The sequence below is a fragment of the Ornithodoros turicata genome, chromosome 3, assembly GCF_037126465.1.
Source record: "Ornithodoros turicata isolate Travis chromosome 3, ASM3712646v1, whole genome shotgun sequence".
NCBI lineage: Eukaryota > Metazoa > Arthropoda > Arachnida > Ixodida > Argasidae > Ornithodoros > Ornithodoros turicata.
In genome coordinates, this window is record NC_088203.1 from 17,691,066 (window position 1) to 17,711,053 (window position 19,988).

The window sequence follows — 19,988 nt, forward strand, 5'->3', positions numbered from 1 at the left end:
ATTTTGCTGACATGAAAATCATTCATTGCAGACTACATGGCGCGTCATCCACATCAAATACGCATCACCTACTCACCTCTGGCTAGCCCCTATTACCAAGCGACTTGTCTGTATCGTACACGAATAGTACCACAGACAGCTGGAGCTTGTACTCCAACGATAATTTCAGCGTATACAATGTAAAAATAGCTTTCCCCCACACGTTAGAAAGTCTGACACATCATTTTGATTACACACACAGACACCCACATACACACATATAGAAATGATGATGAGATGGGGCTGATGCCGACCAGCAGGCTGGGCGCTGTCCCATTGCCAATTGTATATAATGAAATATGATGGTGGAGATGGCAGTTCAAGCGATCAAAGCATGGTGAACAGGCCGGTTGATGACATAAACTTCCAAAAGTAGCGGAGATCTTGACACCTTGGGGCAAAAGTTTACGTTACACCAGGGTGTCACACTTCCACATTGGAGCGGCACCCGAGCACCAAACAGGAGTAGACAAATATCCTCAGAGATGGCTAGAATAACCGGTCACCTGTTTCTTAGCAGTTCCATGCCACGAGTGGCATGTTCCGTAATCTTTTGTCCTAAGCTGTACATAGTGCGCAGTGATATGCAAAAGATGTGCTGTGAAAGAGTCTAAGACATTAACTGTATGAGCTGTGTGGGCCTAAATTAGTCCATAGATGGATAGCACTCCTCAAGGATTTTCCCAACACCCTCTGTTGTTGTTTTTTTTTCTGTTTTTTTTTTTAAGCACACCCCTTAAATTTCTGAGAGAGCCCAATACAGTTCGGCTACCAATGCATATACCCATAAACATGTATTCGTTAACACATACCCCTCCCCCTTCGATGCTCGGTACCCCCAGAGAGATCGATTTCTGGGGAAGCTACTGACACTCCTTATGGCGCACCTAACCTTGTCATCTGGTTCAGCGTAGTTACACCAGCTCCCGTGGCGTATTGGTTAGGGTGATCGCTTTCAACGCCGAGACATGGGAGGCGACGCGGTTTCGCACCGGCTGTGCTTTCTGGGTTTTTCCGGCAGACTTTCCAGACAGTACAGTTCGGTACAGTTCCCCTTGAAGTCGGCCCAGGACGCATATTGACTATCTGTCCCCCACTCCTTGATGCTGTTCTCTCTCCATCTGTCCACGTCTCTACGCCGCTCATAGCCACAGTTGCTTCGCGGTGCTAACACGGAATTAAAAAAAGCCTAGTTACCATTACATTACTGGAAGCCCGAGAAAGTTTGCATGTATGAAAATGGCTGGAAGTATGTAGCATCCTGCTTTCCAACGAGCCTATATTATTTTGCCGCAGCCATGACTGCAATGGCATTCGTTTGCAATTCTTATTGGAATTCGTATGGCATTCGTTTGCATGGCAGCAATGGCAAGTCCGCGTCGGCATTCGTCATCCCATCGGAGGGCATAGTTGAAGGACGTCGCCTTTCCCATCGAACCTCATCCACAGCTGCGGAACTCTATGCCATACTTTTCTTTCTGCAGCACATCGTTCACTTTACCCCACGGAATTGTGTGGCATTCACTGACTCAACATCTGCGCTGCAAGCAATTGAAAATTCTGGCATCCGAGGCTCCTACGCACCGTTAGTTATGGGTGCGTTAATGTCTACGAAGCAGGCCACAGGCTCGTTCTTCAATGGGTTCCAGCCCATTGCGGTGTCGAAGGCAATGAACAGGCTGACAGCGCCGCCGAAGCAGCTCTCTTGTCTCGGAGACGGACGCGTATTGCACTGCTGAGAGGAGATCGTCGGTCCGTACTTCGACGCCTCGTGACTCCTCTGGCTACCCGCCAACGAACCGCTGACATTCTCCACCCCGCCATGGTGAGCAGAGTTGATCCAGCGCTCGCTTTCCGCATGCCTGCACATATCTCTCGTCAAGATGCCGCATTAGTTCATCGAATGCGTCTCGATGTGTCTGTCCTTCACAGCGCAGTGGCGCTACCGCTTGAGACAAGCTGCCTCTCCCCACTGCAGCCACTGCGGTGCTGTTGAAGATCTAGAGCACATCCTTCTCCATTGCCCACACTACCAACCTTCCAGGACCGTACTCTCCGGATCCCTCAACGAGCTCGACTCCCGCCACCTCTCTCTCACAAAATTGCTTGGTCCCTGGCCACATCCAGCACACCAACGCTCTGCCCTCAAGGCTCTCTTCATCTTTCTAGACACCACAGGACTTCGATCCTTATTGTGAAGGGGCTCATTATTTCATTCTCCGCATCACCACCAGCAATGGGGTAGAGCATCGCCCCCGGCGATGAAACTCCCCAGTCATCATTCCGTAGTAAAGTTGTTGTTTGCTGCAGCCAGTGAGCTTGCAGTATTTGCTATCCTGTCATGCACACAGAGATTTGCATTATCATTCTTACAGGAACACATGATTAACATACTTGCAGTCATTCACAGGATGGAGCCTACACGTTCGTGCACTTGCCGTTACTTATAAATTCGTGTCTAGCATACAGTAATGACGTTACCGTTTACAGTTCCACATTTAGGAAAGAACAATTGTATTCAGCATATTTAATGCGTATTTCGCGGAATTATGTTGTCCCGATATGACGGCGCCGTTCAGCGCGGAACGCTGGTATAGGTGTATATATATAATTGGGTGTTTACGTCGTGAGACAACTGAGTGGTATAGGTGTGACAACACTGGCTGCTACAATATGCCTTGGCTTATACGGTGCTTCAGCGCCACCTTCTCTTCTAACATACACTCCTTATGATTTCTATCGTTAAAAGGGTGAGGAAAAAGCGTTGTGACATTTTGACAGGTGCAGTTTATAGCATAATGCAGGCGCACTGAAGTACTGAGTATACTTCACGCCCGACTACTGGGCGGTACTACTTGACGTAGCCGACGAGAAACAAACCCCGAAATACACTCGTACTTCGAGGTGTAACGTCAGAGGAGCATGAATATTGATAATCCTTATTGGTTCTCGTAAGCACGTGACATCTCGCGCGGCCCCTCTATTGGCGGAGATGCTCGCATCGTGATGTTCCTGTTTCGGTATCCGTGGTGCAAATTTTCTGCACATATCAGTTCTCCGATTTCCTGCGTTAATCTTCAACAGAAGCTCACATCTATGTAGTGCATAACCATCTGCTACATGTGTCAGGCATTACTTGGTGCGAAGCGTGACAATCCTTTTAAAAGGGTTTATACGGACTACATGGTATGATATTTATTTGAGTTGCTATCATATAAACCATCCTCGTTCAAAGAACCAGTACACAGAATGTAAAAACCGTTAGTCAACATAACGCGCTTCCCCGAATTTCCGACGGAACATCACAAGAAGTTTCACAGGTATAGGTAAGTAGTTTCACAAGTATAGTAGTAGTAGTTAGAATGATGGAGATATTAACTAAAAATAACGACCGCCGACTGCTGCGTCCCGACCGTTGCCGGCACGACAGAGAAACCAGATGTGACGTCACAAGCAGGCGACCTTTCCTGCTGGCGGACTGACTTGGTGCAGCATTGGAGTGGGCGAATGATACAAAGAAAGATATATATTGACACAAGTAACGTCAAGCCGCTTGTACGGGGTGTGTCGAGTGACCGCTCTACGTTTCTTTTTTTTTTTTTTTTCGTCTTTCTTTTTTCTTTTTTTTTTTTTTGAGCGTGTAATGCGACCACGTTGAATGCAATATGGCAAAAATCGAACAGATTTCAGATAAACGTCATCCTTCTCTTCTCCGCCGATAACCCAGATTTTTCAGGGATCTCTTATTTTTTTTAAATTCCGTGTTAGCACCGCGAAGCAACTGTGGCTATGAGCGGCGTACAGACGAGGACAGCAGGAAGGAGTGGGGACACGGGGGTTAGTACGTAGTGCGTCCTGGACCGACTTTCTGGGGAACTGTGCCGACATTCGTCTGAAAAGTCCGCCGGAAAACCCAGCGAAAACCCCAGACAGCGCAGTCAGTGCGGGGACTCGAACCCACGTCACCTCGCAGTCTCTGCGCGGAAGGCGGTCATTCGAACCACTGTGCTACGGGAGCTGGTTGGGGATATCTTCATGGTCCCTTTAGCGTGGCGTTGTAGGAATTCCAAGCAGATATTACGAAACAAGCAGCACTCGCTCGTTCAGACGCTATGCCTCAGCGTATACCTCACCGCCACGAATCGATCGGCTTATCAACTACCTTACAGGGTATCATAAGCCTTCTTGACCGCATCAGCACGGACGTTGCGCCTCTGCTTGTGACGTCACTCGCAGCCCTCTACTACGTTCCAGTTTATTTGTGCAGCTTTTTAGGCTGTATTTCAATGTACAAATACAGTTTGGCAACCCGGGACAAAAAAAAAAAAAGAAAACGCACCGAACGGCTTCACAAGGTACCGACGAAATCGATGACAGATGGCTGCAAGCAAGTCGTTGGCGTCTGCGTTGACATGTGAAGAACTGTAGTAACATATGTATGTATAAACTGGGGGTACAATTGGGTACAAAAGTATTCGTCCCTTCGAAAGCTGAGGTAGTTAAAACATTAGGCAACCGAAACTAAGTCACTAGAACAGGAGAAGGAAAGCAAGCAAGTAGAGATTCAGAACAATGGGGGGGTTAACGAAGTTATGACGTCACATTCTTTCTGAAGAGCCGCATACATTTCTATACCACGATCCTCGAGTTTGCTTTCACAGTTCGATGCACCTGCCACAACCACGACGCCCATTCTTCCAGCATTGGCTCCATAATGCATCTGCCGGCGCCTGAAAGTCTTCCACGGGTCCGCAGTAGTAAATAACGCGGCAAAGAAAAAGAATGAATCTAATAAAGTACTTGCAGGCAAAGCATTGTTGGCGCGGGAAAGCAGCTTCACATACTCCCGTACAGTCTTTTTCGCTTACTTGCAGGATTGCTTCTTTTTCAAGAATTCATGAGGTCTCGTCTCCCTCTCCGTCCCATGGCTGAGGGGATCGATCTGGGGAAGCAGCAAGCGTGAGCTGCCTGCTTCAATAGACACACGGCCCGGCGAGCACGTTAATATTTGATCAACCCCAGTGAGCATTACATCCGGCTCATCTGGGGCGTTGCCTGGATGGGATGAATGTCTTTAGGCGGTGCTCTATTTCAGGTGACTGTGTTTGAAGAACGTACGTTGTTTTGAGAGCGGAAAGGTAAAGTGAGTTACTCTGAACAGGGACAGTAGACGGTCGTATATCTGTTACGTTAATTTATTGTCTCTTTCCGAAATTCGCAACGAGGATGTTAGAAGGGAAAGGAGATGCTAAAAGAAGAAGGTGGGTGTGGGAACGACAGGGTTGAAAGTAGAAACGTAGATGAGACTAGTGGAATATGACTGCGGATTTCGCCGGTAGTTCCCGCGCTCCGCAGTGTATATAGTGTGCCTGTGTGGTTTTTCATTTAGATGTTGGTGGTAGTGCTAAAAGAGCTCGCCGTTGTCGGCCTCACAGAGGTGCGCAACGTCATGACTAACGCTCCGGGGAGGAATGTGCGTCCTGGGCCGACTTTTGAGGAAACTGTGCCGACATAATGAAACGGAATGGCCAATGAAACGCGACGCACCTTTCACTAAAGCGACCAGAGTAGCACGTACATTCCTGCCAGCGTAAGTTCTTGCACTGCAACGACCTGTAGAATTCACCAAGCGATGTATCCGAGGTAACCAACATTGTAGTCGAATGCCAGTCCGTTCTTTTTCTTTCTCCACCAATCTGTACTAATCCCACGTGACATATTTCTGGGAACTGAATTAGCTTCGTGTCTGAATTGATACAAAGGTCCATTCCGGCTCTGGCTACGCAAAATATTGTAAAGGTTTACAAAGAAAGACCTAGTGATCCAACAACATCAACAACAACAAATTTGTTTTTAAGATGATCAGTGGGAAGTTTCATCGCCAGGGGCGATCTATCCCCATTGCTGGTGGTGATGTGGGGAACGCACGCACATCAAATGCATGCATTGCCAATGACTGAGGAAATTTGCTACTTAAATGGTGGTTCGCTATAGTCTCAGGGCGCTATCACTAGAGATGAGAAATTATGAGGTAATGGATGAATAATGAGAATAATATTCCGGTCCTTGGTATGACATAAGAACTCATGAACATGCATGCATATCCAAAATTACTTGCGCGTCACGTAGCGTCCATAAGATGCCCAGTCGTAACAGTCATCACATTATTGGCACATGAACTCCCTATAACCAGATAATGCACGAGTGCATAGTATAATGCACAGTCAGCGCACGAAGGAATACGGTCACAGTACCCAGTCACTCGATCTGCTATATGACGCGCAAAGGAGACCAGCGTATCCATCAAAAAGTTCATGACGGATAACAGTCCTGTTTGTTATTGTGCCAAGGGACATAGCACTGATGGCAATCTCAACTGTGTTTCCAATCACGTGATTCAGCCCGTCTCGCGGAACCCAAGGTAAGTGTAAACGGGTATAGCGAAAGCCAACGGGAACACCAGAATCAGCGATGAAAGATGAAAGTCACTGAAAAGGTTAGCCAGCTGTAGGGATCGAACCCACATCTTCTGGATTTCCGAGCCAGGGCTCTACCAATTGAGCTAAGCTAACACGCCTCTCCAGCGACTTTCGGGGTGCGTCATTAGGAAAATTGAGGCTTTGTTTGTATCTGTCCCTTCTATGTTGTTCCAGCCTCAGAACATCAGTTTCTCTCTTGTTCACCAGAATCAGACCTATCGGCAAGGCTATCATCATGAGGCGCGAGCGAGCCTGGCTGTTGGTATAGTAGAGGTAGATTACTATAGTAGAGGTAAGATCGTAAACTAAAGTATTTACGACATGCGCATGGTGTTTGTGTGTACTTATAGTTGATTCATAATACACAGCACATACGTATACGAAGTCAACAAACGCCCGAGTAGTTTCCGCATCTTGCTCCTCTGAGTATATGTCACAGTGGGTTTGTTTATCCGTGCATCCCTGTCGTGCGTCCGTGCATCGTAATACGGAGTTACACTTTTTGTGTTAAACATGAAGCGAAATTCACATATCGGAGCTCTAGGAGTCCAGGCCAAGATTAACGCGTGTGAATAGATGAATGCTCAATGTATCCCCCGTTGCCGGCAGTGGCGAAATTAAGCTCTCGTCACGGCGGGACCGGCCATGATGTCGTCGTGAGCGCTAGCAGGAATGAGCTGTGCACCACCGAACGATGCCATGTTTTTCCAACGGGCCCATCATGGCCACTCTTTGGAAAAATGTAAACGGCTAATCACTACATGTAGATCGAGCTCTAGTGAACCTTGATAATTTCTTTCATACGGCACTTTATAGGGGACTTTTATAGGGTAATACCGTGTATTTATGTTATATTCGGAAAGTGCAAAATTATGAAGGTAAAATTTAATAGTATGTATCACCAACGTACATGTGAGAGCTATGTCATTTGAGGAATTACAGCCATTTTTACTCGTAGCACCGCTGTAATAAAGCTTACCACAGCATCCGTCTTCCTGATGCGCCACCTTAACTTGAACAAGGGGGCGCCCCCAACATCGGCCGGCCAGAGCCATTTATAGGGAGAGTTTGGCCATTCTTTGATCTTTTGCCGCCTCGTGGGTGGAGCCTATTTCGACGTCAGAGTCGTCGTTGCACCGCCCAAAAATCCTGAATCCAAGCAGAATCCGCTTATCAACCTTATGGTGCGCGCCATATTGATGCTGTCCGTCAGCTTTGTTGTCGCAATGAATGCAATCTACAGGAATAACCGGCTTATGACCCACAGCCGCCTGTGATAAGGCCGCCTTTGTTGCCAAACTGAAAGAGTTCAAGGACGAAGGGCTTTCGAAGGACAATGTACGCACGTGTTTGGCCGCCTTGCATTGTCAACAACGACCAGCATCAATATGGCGTCGGCGACCTGCTGACAACGGGACAACAATAGAGTACGGCAAGGGAGGTGGCTTAGCCGTGACGTCGCATGACGCGCTTCAAGTTAGGCTCCTCCTAATGGTCAAACTCTCCCCATAAATGGCTCTGCGGCCAGCGTGTTATCCACAAAATGGTGAGAGTGTGGCCCCCTATAGGTCAATCTCGCAGCGAATATGCGTCATCTACGTGCGTTGCCGTTTGTGCAAATGATCTCCCGTCCCGTGGTAATCCAGAAAGAGCTATAAAGAGCTTGTTCGTCCTGTATGCACACGTACCCATATGTAATGTGTTCGTAAAATTGATCAGCGGGCCTACCCTGGTCGGCCTGCTGTTACGCACTGTAGTTCCTTCATTATGAACACATTCATTGCAACAACAACAACTACATGAATGGCGATGGGATGAGGGCATTCATTCCAGGGTCTCCCATGGCAACGTTATTCAGCTAATGGCATTCACATCAAAACAGAACATTGATTCCACTTTTGGCAACGATGTACCATAATGAAGACAGCTTGCCTCTAGGCATATCTATGCTACCGTAATTTGATTATCCGCCCCGATGGAATCCAACGACTCTCGAACGATTTATTCATAATAGCACAGCACATGCGCCATGCACTCGTGGAACCCTGATATATGAGCCATGCATCAGATATTGCACGGAATGTTTGGAAGGGTTACGACGTGCCAAATTATTACAGCTTAGCCCTGGTTGCTGTGGGAGCCACTGAATCATTGGTTCGCCCTGCTCCATCTTTGGATTGCTGTTCTGCTCGCCGCTTTATCGCACATACTGATAAAGTAACGATACGCACAACGTGGAGGCTTAACCTGATAAGAATTTATCAACTCTTGCTGTCTCTTTCGAAAGCATTCGTGATGCAAGACCGTGCCTGTGTCTCATCAGGAATCACATGCGGTGCTTCGTTGGGGAACGTTGTGTATGTGATTTACTGTTGTTACACTGCATCCGACTGTTTGTGAGTGAGTGCGTGCCGGTCAGTGTGTGAGTGAACGTGTTGAGTCAAAAAGGCGTGGAAGAGGAAATAATGTTCAAGTAAGTTGCCACAGTGTTATGGCAAATTCAACTGTGTAGGACGGAGAAGGGTTGAGTGCCTACTCCCGGTGCTGTCGTTCCTCAAGCACCAGAACACGTTAGCCCAATATTCTCTGGATATTAGTCTAACATTGGTCCAAGAAGTGATGCTGCTAGGGTCGGGATTGCGTCCCCCGGTGGAGTGCAATATGCCTTGTGCGGGAGCGCAGTGCACTGCTCTGTCACTCGAATGTCTTCCCTGGGACTCGATTGATTACGCGCCGTACATAACGACGGCTGCGCGCCAAGATTCCTCGAAACCGCGACTTGCTATATATATAGCACTGCTCGTTTGTTAGTGCAGCAGTCTTGTCACTGCCGAAAACGCAATCCCGGAAAAGCTATCCTGCATATACGGCCCTGGCTTGTCGTGCGCATACCTGCTCTCTTCCGCCGCGTTCCGCTTGTTTTGGCTGAGACCCGAGTCAACGGGTGGCCTTGCAAGCTTCACCTCTTGGAGGAGATGTTTGCTTACGTCCGCCAATGGAACGTTCCACACCTGTCCTGGTTCGGCCAATGGAACAATTTCGCGTTTTCCCGCGGGAAGACTTCGATGGCAATGAAACTATAGATGAGGGTAGGAGCTAGTCGATTATTTGATAGCAACGTTTTCGGTGCATGTCTAGTTTAGCGGCGCCACTCGATTTCAAACTTCTAATCTACATACCTGGGTGGGAGTTTGCATGGTGCATCGTAATCCAGAATAATCAAGCGGCGGTCGGTTCCACAAATTCTTCCAGAGATCAGTTTCCCCGGGAAAGTTTCGGCAGCGGCGACCATGTCATCTCCATGCGCCCATTGTTTACCTATTACAGCTTACGCACACCTTGCACTCTTCCCAGCATGCATTTCGCCTGTTTTCTCTCTGGCTCGTTTCCAAGAATGCACAATGAAAGCACTAGATCTCGACGGGTATCATTTGTGGTACTCCTACGCATCAGCCATAGAGCTTGGTTTCCCTCACTATACGAAGTATAGTGAGGTTGGGTTAGGCCAGGTCAGTACATATTACACGCGGGGGGGGGGTCCGGGGGGGCGGTAGCCCCCCCCCCCCAGTTGTTCGAGACTGTGCTGACAGAAGAGAGTGCCAATTTTGGCGCGGAGCAATTGCGTGAGGAGGAGGCCGACTGTCGTCCGATAGCGGAGTTGCTGTGCGTCTTAGCAACGAACAGACGAAAGGCATGCTGGGAAGAGTGCAAGGTGTGCGTAAGCTGTCATAAGTAAACAATGGGCGCATGGAGATGACATGGTCGCCGCTGCCGAAACTTTCCCGGGGAAACTGATCTCTGGAAGAATTTGTGGAACCAACCGCCGCTTGATTATTCTGGATTACGATGCGCCATGCAAACTCCCATCCAGGTATGTAGATTAGAAGTTTGAAATCGAGTGGCGCCGCTAAACTAGACATGCACCCATACAAACAAGAGTAGAGACAAGAGCCAGGGTCCAGGCTAAGGGGGAGTAATGAGGTCGGCCAGAGAAGGGTCTGTAGCAGGGCGCAGAAGTGGCGGCCCCCGAACAACAAACAGAAAAATATTCGGCCCAAGCTTCATGGATGGTCGTGGCGTTATCATTGGGCCTCTGTACTTGTGCCGTTTATCTTGCGTCAGTTAGTGACTGAAAACCGTTTTATCTGACCTGTAACAGCCGATGACTCTCTAAGAGATGTGCGGGGCCGGTTGACACATGACAACAGCGAAGGTGACTAAAGTAACATAAATACAGTCAGCAGACTTCGTCACCTGACGAATTCTGCTTCTCCAGCAAAGGTGAACCCCACAGAAAGGAAAACTGAAAAGATGAAAAGATAAAGAGAGAAAAACATCACCCCTCCCGGTCACCAAACTGTATGTGCAGATGCGTAGAGGCATTTCCTAGAAGTGAAATGAATTGCGAGAAACTTACAGGAACGGGGAACTCGACGACATATGCCTATAGAATGCGGTCCTAAAATACAGATTCCATATCACTACTCACTATGAAGTTGACAAGTGCTGATAACGCCGCTTCCCATTCTTGGGTTCCCATACACCCAGCACCTTGACTATATCGAAGGTTCTATTGTCAAAGCGGTCTAGAGCAGACCTTACTGTCTCTTTGGGATGCATATCTTGTGCTGCATATCTTACGATGCACTGCAAAGATGCAGTTGTGCATATCTTGTGAACTAGCCCTGCCGACTTCATCGTGAAATTGTTGACCATACGGAACGTTAAGGCGAAACCAATGCAAAAGTGTTTGTATAGGTCGCGGTATGATGGACGGAATACGGAATTTCAGCTCCGGGTCAATCTGATGAAGCAAGAATGAACGTATGTTGACTTGTAACCATTTCCTTCTGCATATGTCTTCTGTCAGCAACCTTCACAGGTGTTTCACATCTGACCTGGATTATGTCACTGGGTGTAGAGAACGTCGAATTTCAACCTTTTATTATATGATTAAAGGGAACGTCGAATTTCACCCTTTAATCATATGATAAAAACTTAACTGTTCGACGTTCCCTGTCTGTCTCTGTGTTGCTTTCGTCTTCTTCGCTGATGACTCTCTAAACCTGTCCCTGCTTCTGATTTTACTTGATTGATATTACTAGAACCGTTCCTACCACAATTTCTGACCAAACCCTGCACGGTCGATTCATAATATTGGTGCCTTCAATGCCACCAGAAACGGACCGGTTCAGCCGCAGGCTTGGTGACCTTCCGAGTGAATACGAGCAAAGATTCTTCGAGTGCATGAGACTTGAAACTGAGCTCTTTGGTTCGCCGTTTTGCTCAGTTGCTGATAACGTTCCTGATGACTAACACATGGAACCGATTAACCTGCAGTGCAACGCACCGATAACAACAAGATCGCTGAAGTTGGTAAGGCTTCCTTTTATTCTGACGTTGGACGAAAGTAGCTGAAGATATGCATGTTGTCGCGGACAGGCCTGTCCATGTTCGGTATACAACATACGTGTAATAGTAATAATTCGTGGCTCTGTGACTAGACACATGTGACAACTATGACTATAACACCACTTTAATTTAGACAACTGCGTGCGTCTGCGAGCAGGCGCTTTCTGTGATGAACCTGAATAAAGCAAGGTTACGCTCACAACTAACAAACGAACACCTCAACGCACTCCTTACGATTCGAACTGCGAAATCACTTTCACACGATGTTGGCGCAATAGTTGGAAAACAAGAGGTGTCAAGTTTCCTCATGACACAGCAAATAAAAAGGATTGGTAACCCTGTGATTGAGCAACACTAAGTAACCCAAATATATATATGCCGTTTTAAGTTGTGTACTGTGTCATCTATATATCAGAAACAGGCTTCCCCAAAGCCGTGGTATGGGCGGGAATGCGTTCGGCACCCCTGGTCTGAAAATATGGAGCGTTTGCCGACACACAGGAAGGTGTGACTAATGCAGACAGGTTCGACTAATGTTAATGACACCTTTGCAGAAAATGACGGGTATGGCAGTGAAACATGTTTGTACATTAGGGGGGCTGTCAATTTGATTTTCACGTTATTAGCGTGCCCTCCTGCACGGTCGTTGAAGCCCCTCTTTGTCTGACCGACCAAAGTCCCAGATTCTGAGCTGGGAATTCCGTAGCCTACATATCCGCAACATGTAACGTAAGGATAGTTGCAGGGCTGTGTTGCAGCTATAACGAGAACTGGGGTGAATAAAGAGGGCAAAGCCCGATAACTTGTCGGGAACAGAACATGCGACCTTGATTCCGTAGATGCGAATTTCCAGTTCCAGTAATTTACCAGCTCGCTTCAGTCTTATCCTTATGCTGTAGTCGATTAAGATCGGTGTTCACCGATACTCCTAGTCCAATGCTATGTCCAATGCTATGAGAGGGACGAAGACTTCACTTAGGTTCTTGGCTCTCGGTTCCAATTTTTGCAAACTGAGCGTGAACACACTCAATCAGGGCTATCCGTTTTCCTTCAATCAGCAAAGTGGTCTCTCCTGCCATGGACAGCGGCGTGATCATGTGAACACTCAAAACCCGGAAGTTCTGCAGGCTGTTTCCATACACGTATTCAAACAAAGAGAGGTTTTGGTTGGCGTATGGTTGACGGACTACATTTCACGGAGCTCTCCATCAGATCTTGTCCGTCACTCATAACAAAGTTGCTCCGCTGGAGAAAGTATACTTCAACATCACCGGATGCCGTCGATAGAATTCCAAGGATTTCGGCGTCGGCGCACTATTTCTCGCGGCGTTGAGTTTGTTATGGTTGACGGACTACATTTCATGGAACTCTCCATGAGATCTAGTCCGTCACTCATAACAAAGTTGCTCCGCTGTAGAAAGTATACTTCAGCATCACCGGATGCCGTCGATAGAACTCCAAGGATTTCGGCGTCGGCGCACTATTTCTCGCGGCGTTGAGTGATGCGACTAGCTATTACAGTCAATCGGAAGAAGCGAGGGGCGCGGCTTAAATGTGCCGTGTTTAGGTTGCACTATAGATTTGTGCGCCGCGCTGCCGCCGCCGGTAATTTTCGGTACGCCGACGCCGTTTCCAAACAGGTGCGCCGAGAGCTTCTTCGCACCTGTTTTGGGACGTTTTCGGACGCGAAAACGCATATTGCAATCTTCTCGCGAAGTCGAGTTTGTTTCTGTTGATGCCGATGACGGTTGGCTGCGGTTTTGTGCTCTTTTTGACTTGTGTTTGTTTGTGCCGCCGCCGCCGGTAGTAAAATGGACACTCCGCCACTGCCTGCGAAAGTTCCATCGGTGCAAACGTCTAGGTTAAACTCGACTATAGACGACTATGGCTATCGAGATGGCTCTGTAACCGACTCCTGTCCCACATCAGTGGCTAACGAATCGTACAATGATGAGCAAATTAGAATGATGCACGCGAGCTGCTGTACTGCACAAGAAGGTAAACTTCCCTTGAGTTTGAGGAACACACAATACGAAGAGGACACCACAAGACTCAAACCAGCGACGAAGCTTTAATGCATAAGGTAGAGTGAGACGAAGCGAACAACAGGTTGAGGGGAAAAAAGGGAGAGTGGAATATCGTTGTCTCCTACAAGGCTGGCAAGTGTAGCAGTCAAAGGCAATAAGAGAGTCACATAATGTTTGACTTGAATGCAGTTTCCAGCCTTGTAAGAGACAACGATTTTGCACTCTCCTTATCCCCCCGTCACCCTGTTGTTCGCTTCTCACTCTACCTTCTACATTAAAGCTTCATTGCTAGTTTGAGTTAGAGTCATTAAATAGTTTATTTAGTGACTCTAGTTTGAGTGTTGTGTTGTCCTCTTCCCACTGTGTGCTCCTCAAACTCAAGGAAATGTTACTTCTTTCTTTTGAATCGTACAACTAGAACCCACACTAAATACTCGAGGTCGTGTCTCACGGTAGTGGCGTAAGAGGGAGTAAGTGTGGCGGCATGACAGGGGTGAATGGGTTATAGCCTGAGCATGCTCGTGCATAGTAGACAGAGCCCTACTAACCGCGAGCACGTTTTCCTATCGTTGAGTTCGGAATTAACTTAATGCCTTGATGGGAGACCGACGTCAAGATGCCTCTGTTTCTTACCCAGATGCTCCGATAACAACACGTCAATGTCGTCCTCGTCGTGAACGAGTGTATTTTTTTTCTTTTCCGGCTAAAGAAAGCACTCTCGAGTGTCTTCACCGTCATCACCAAACGCCACTGTCCCAGGGAGGCTCGCCATCTTGCCTACATAACGGAATTTACCAGCGCTGTTTGGTTCCTTCAGCGTAGGGAGGGAATCACAAACATATTCAGTCACCCTTTATTTCGGCCTTCTTGCGCAGACAGTCTCAATCCGTGAACAATCTCCGCAACAACAAGCCGATCACTCAGATTTACAGCGAATGTGTCCGTTCAGACCCATCACCTCGCTCTGTGGGCTTAATCGCTTCATCGTCGTTACAGTCGTTACAAGCTAACGAGTGGCGAGAAATTCAAAAAGGCGGGCGGAAAATTTAAAAAGGTGGGCACGTGATAAAACACGTGCACAGTGCTCTTCGCGCGATACGTGAAGGCCGTGGTATACGACACGCGCAATGTGTCACGTGCCCGCCTTTTTGAATTTCCCGCCACTCGATCGTTATCTTGTAACGACCGTAACGACGATGAAGCGATTAAGGTTACCACAAATAAACATTCTCGAGGTCTTCAGTCACGGATTCGCTGGCGAAGGCCAAAATGAAAGACCCGGCAATAGTGAACACAATCCCTCTAAAATGATTTCGGTGGAGTCACCAGTTATTAAGACTCATACAACAAAAATATACGTAGTCCTCACAATGTGTGCCAAACTGTCAATTTTAGTTTTGACCCTACGAACAAACGGACAAAAAAAAAACGAATACGACTGACACTTAAATTATACCACACCAAGAACCTTATGTACCCAGGAAATTGTTTTACTCCGAATGAATTACATACCCCATAGCAACGCAAGCAGTCAAACATAAACACTGACCTTTGTGTCCTTCTTTAGTTAACAGAGGAACTTCCATTGTCGCCCCTGCCGGCCAACTGGAATACAAAAGACCCATATTTGCATGTAGGCGTTATCATAACAATACCAGGAAAACACGCAGAATGCATAAAGGAAAGGCCCTTTCTACACAAAACTTCGGACAGTTTAATTTTCTTCTTCAAGACATAACCGCCGTTTCCTCTGAGTTCTTATGTGGGGCAATGCTGTACAAAAATGCTTTACAGCATGCATTTGTTCTCGTTTGTGCTGTCTTGTACATCATTTATTCCTTCTTCTTGCCCAATGTTCCTTCAGGGACACAATGACCGCACGCGCTATACGAACGGCCGTGCAAGCATAAAATGCTCCAGAGAGCGATTTCGAACAAACGCACTGGAAGAAATGGCCACTTTTGGCGGGGCTGTAATATGTGCGGCCCTCTTTATGGCTTTGGTTTCCAAATATCCCGTCTTTATACGTCTTGAGTCGATACTTGGATTTCTTTCTGTTCTTGCGAAGTGAGCGCATGGGAAGGCAAATCAGAGGCAGAGAGGGAGAGAGAGAGAGAGAGAAAATATATGCTGACTAATGCTGAAAGCTTTGAAAGTTGCATATGCGGAACAGTTTTCCATCAAGAGATAAGAATTGCTGCTTCGAGGGCAATACATGCCTGTGAATACGTAATAGATTATGTCGTGAATGAGCAGCTGCCGCAAACATTGGCGCAGAGTTAGAAGACAGTAAAGTGGAGAGAATGTAGTAGGCAACCTAAATTGACCTTTTTCGCATTCGCGTCGTATCCTACGGCTCTCAAGCGAACCATCTTCGGCGCGTGCCAAATCGAACCCACGTGGGTAGCATAAATGACCAAAAACCGGTCTTGGAGTGGGGCCGACTAGGTCCGACGCGTTCGCGCGCTGTCCCCACTCCCGTCATCTCAATCCAGTGCCACCTAATGAACACGGAGACAGCCTTGTCCAGCGCACCGAAGGTCACAGCGCATGCGCATACTGAGTTGTGAAGAAGTTCCATTGGCACTGCACTTGCGTAGACATATGCACTGCAAGCGGTGGAGGGTGGCCAGAGTAGGCCTCATCTTCTTTTTAGGGCGAAAGCAGCTTTGTTAACGCGGTCTGCCTTGATCTCTGTCGAGGAATATGGCGATCGCTAGCAGTATTGCTAGCAGTACTGTTCCTGGACGATTTTTCTTAACACTTAATTAGACAGACTAACCCTTGAATAAATAGTTGGCTATGCGAACACTGAATAAATGATTATTTTGCTCGTCCTACTACTAATTTTCCTGCTTCACTCGACCGCATTTAATTTACTTTGTACTTCTGCATATTCAAGTATGTGTAGGGCTTGCTTGTCGTCCACAACCAAAATCTCAATACGAGAGAAGTTTATGCGAGTCTTAGTAATGTATCTTTGTTGTCTTCCAGCTCGTCTTCAATAAGGCATCACGTGAGGCTAAGTGACAACGCACAGGACACTCATAATCTTAGCCGGGCCACATTGTCGTTGCCAAGCACATTTTGTCCCCAATAAACCTCTACCCGAGAAACGTCATCATGACGTTGGTAGACAGACCGAAACCGAAACAAACCAGACGGGGAGGCTGGGTTCCACAAATGGGCACTTGTTCGCTGCCTCCTATTAAATGAAAAGTAGGACGGAAGATCGCGTCCCTTTCACGGATCATCGTAATCCCCTCAAGACCGTGGCTTTCGGGCGCGACCTTGTTCGCATCTGGCTTGGAGCGTAGTTCAACTCTACCAAATTGGTGGCGCTGTCGAACACATATGATGTCATTTGTTTACAAACCGGGAGAGGTCTATTCAGAGGTACAGCATCGCCGCTTGACTATTTTCCGGAGGCTCACGGTAGACAACTCACGCATGACTCAAGCGCCGACGCTACAGTTCTTGAAAACAGCGGGTCCATATAAAGTTTGTAATCCGCACGCAATATTTCAACCATACGCACAGAATGACATGGTTCTGAATGCCAAAATGCGTGTACGTGTATGAGGGTCAGCGGGCAATGAAAGGAACCCTGCTTTGTTCGTCCTGTCAAGGGAAATGGTTTCAATGAGATCTTCCATTCGTGGCGGGGGTTATAAAGCTCCTCATAATATGCGAGCAACGCTGTGTCTGTTCCATCATATCCATGGATGTACACAGCGCAACCACAATGAATGTATCCTCGATGTTGATAATGGTACCCTTCGTTGTAAGGTGAAGATTGTCACTAAACGTTACAGTACATTTTCTCGTCCAGCCACTGTATTACATGAACCCAAAATCTGAAATTTCAAAAGAGGAATCATAGCGGTTAAGATTTTGCCGTTGGCGGTTTGGTCGTTCACCAGGTGGTCAGCATCCAGGGGGTTTAGATTGACCCGCACAGGGCCGTTTTACGTTGCCTGCCCACTTCATAGAGAACTGCGCGAAAATATGGATGGAAGGTTTCGCAGAAAAGCAAGGGAAAATGGTAGGCACCGCAGACGTCGGGGCACGTTCATTTCTCTTATCGTGTGTACAGTCGCCGTCAGACTGAACAGTAACGCGCGAGCACGCGTCCTGCACATTGCCAGCGCCTCGGCGCGTTGGCCGCAGGCTTTGAGACCAGGCCGCAGCGCAACTGGTGGTGACTGTTGTTGCGAAGTAGAGGTTGATCGCAGATGCGAGATACCGCTGTTGTGAAGAGGCGCATATGTGAACCCAGCCTTGGACGCAGTCCGAACGCAGAGGCTAACGCTCCGCGGTGCCATGCCGTACTCTCGCGCGTCACGGTTAAGCCTGACGGCTACTGTACTTCCTGTTCCGTGTCCCTACTTCCTGAGTAGCAAGGAAATCTTACCACCTTCGAATCCGCAACAGCTTGCTTGTATTCTACTTCAATTGAACGTTTACAAAAGTGCAGAAACCGACACTGAAGATTTTTGTTTAGGTTTAAAAAAGAAATCTTCAGTGTCGTTCTAAACATTGCTATTAAGTATAACCATGCAAAGGCAACGAAAGAAACTTTTCTATAAAAAATATAGTATCATAGTTGCCGCGTGTGCATCTAGTTTAGATTGGATGTGCTGTTGCTTGCGCGATTTCTTCGTTAAAACCTAATTTGGCTTCCGGCCTTCATAATGTATCTAACTTCGGTGTCAAGGGATGTGCTTCAGCTCTCGCGCCTGTGCTCATAACACTGTTCAACCGTTCATTACTAAGTGCTGAATTTCCCCAGACCTGGAAAAAATTGCTCATAGTTTATGTGCACAAAAGCGGCTCACGTCTCCAAGTTTCAAACTACAGGCCGATCTCTTTGTTATCTTGCTTCTCAAAAGTATTTGAAAATTTATTGTTTTCACGTTTATCTCACTACTGTAAGCATTTTCTGCCTACTACGCAACATGGTTTCTTACCTTCCAGATCTGTAGAGTCTAACTTTGTTACTTACATGAATTTTCTAGCAGAACATACTGCCAAGGAAAAGCAAGTAGGTTCCGTTTATTTTTATGTGTCTAAGACTTTTGATTCTGTCAACCATCAACTGCTCATCGATAAATTATCCATGTATGGTTTCTCGACCGACCTATGCAAATGGTCTATATGTTATCTCAGCAACCGCAATAACATTGTTACCTATAAAGGTTGCCGGTCTCGTTCTTACAAGATGACTTCTGGTGTACCCAAGGTTCTATCCTCGGGCCACTCCTGTTCAACATTTTCGTAAACGATCTTTGCACTTGTGTAAACAGAGTAATATCCTTCAATACGCCGATGACATCAAGTTGTACTGTTCCATTAACAATGTCGATGACTGTTTACACTTGCAAAATGACATCACCCTCATTTATTCTTGGTTCACATGGAATATGTTGAAACTTAATGCCCTTAAAATGCACACAATCACTTTCAGTGGGAAACCCAACCCTGTCCATTACTCCTACGCTATGGCTTCTACCATTATTAGTCGTGTCTCTAGTATTAGAGGTTTGGGCATTTTCTTAGACAGCAACCTTTCTTTTCTAACGCACATCACGCACATGAATAACCCAGCATTCTCTAAAGTTGGTGTTACCTCTAGACTCACTAAGAACTTCGACCTACCCCTGTGCTTCTTTCGCCTATTTTTTTTTCCACAGTTGTTCTTATTCTTGAGTTTTCTTCAGTTGTGTGGAACTGTCTGAACAAAACCCTGCATAGAATATTTATTTCGCTTGTCTATGAAATGTTCACAGTATGACAAAACCTGACCGAGCACACGACCCAAAACCCTTTCATCCGATGTCGGAAAAGTCCATCGACGATTCATATCTATACTACATGCCCGTTACTCTGAAGAAACACTGTACTACAACTATGATCACATTCTTCATTAGCTTGACCTACCCACCTTATCCCACCGTAGAGCATTACGCGATTGTAATTTCCTCTACAAGCTTGTACACGGTATCATTGACTGCTCTGACTTGTTATCTTC

The 19,988-nt window shown here is 47.0% G+C and overlaps 1 protein-coding gene across 2 annotated transcripts in view; it reads right to left on the reverse strand.

The window, feature by feature from the left end:
- LOC135389980 (protein shisa-4-like) overlaps positions 1-19,988 on the reverse strand; it is a 63,591-nt gene that overhangs the window by 24,934 nt on the left and 18,669 nt on the right. For both annotated transcript variants that reach the window (XM_064620011.1, XM_064620009.1), the window contains exon 2: positions 15,507-15,562. In XM_064620011.1, coding sequence (XP_064476081.1) covers positions 15,507-15,543 — 37 coding nt within the window. In that variant the 5' untranslated portion in view covers positions 15,544-15,562. The remainder of the gene's footprint in view (positions 1-15,506; positions 15,563-19,988) is intronic.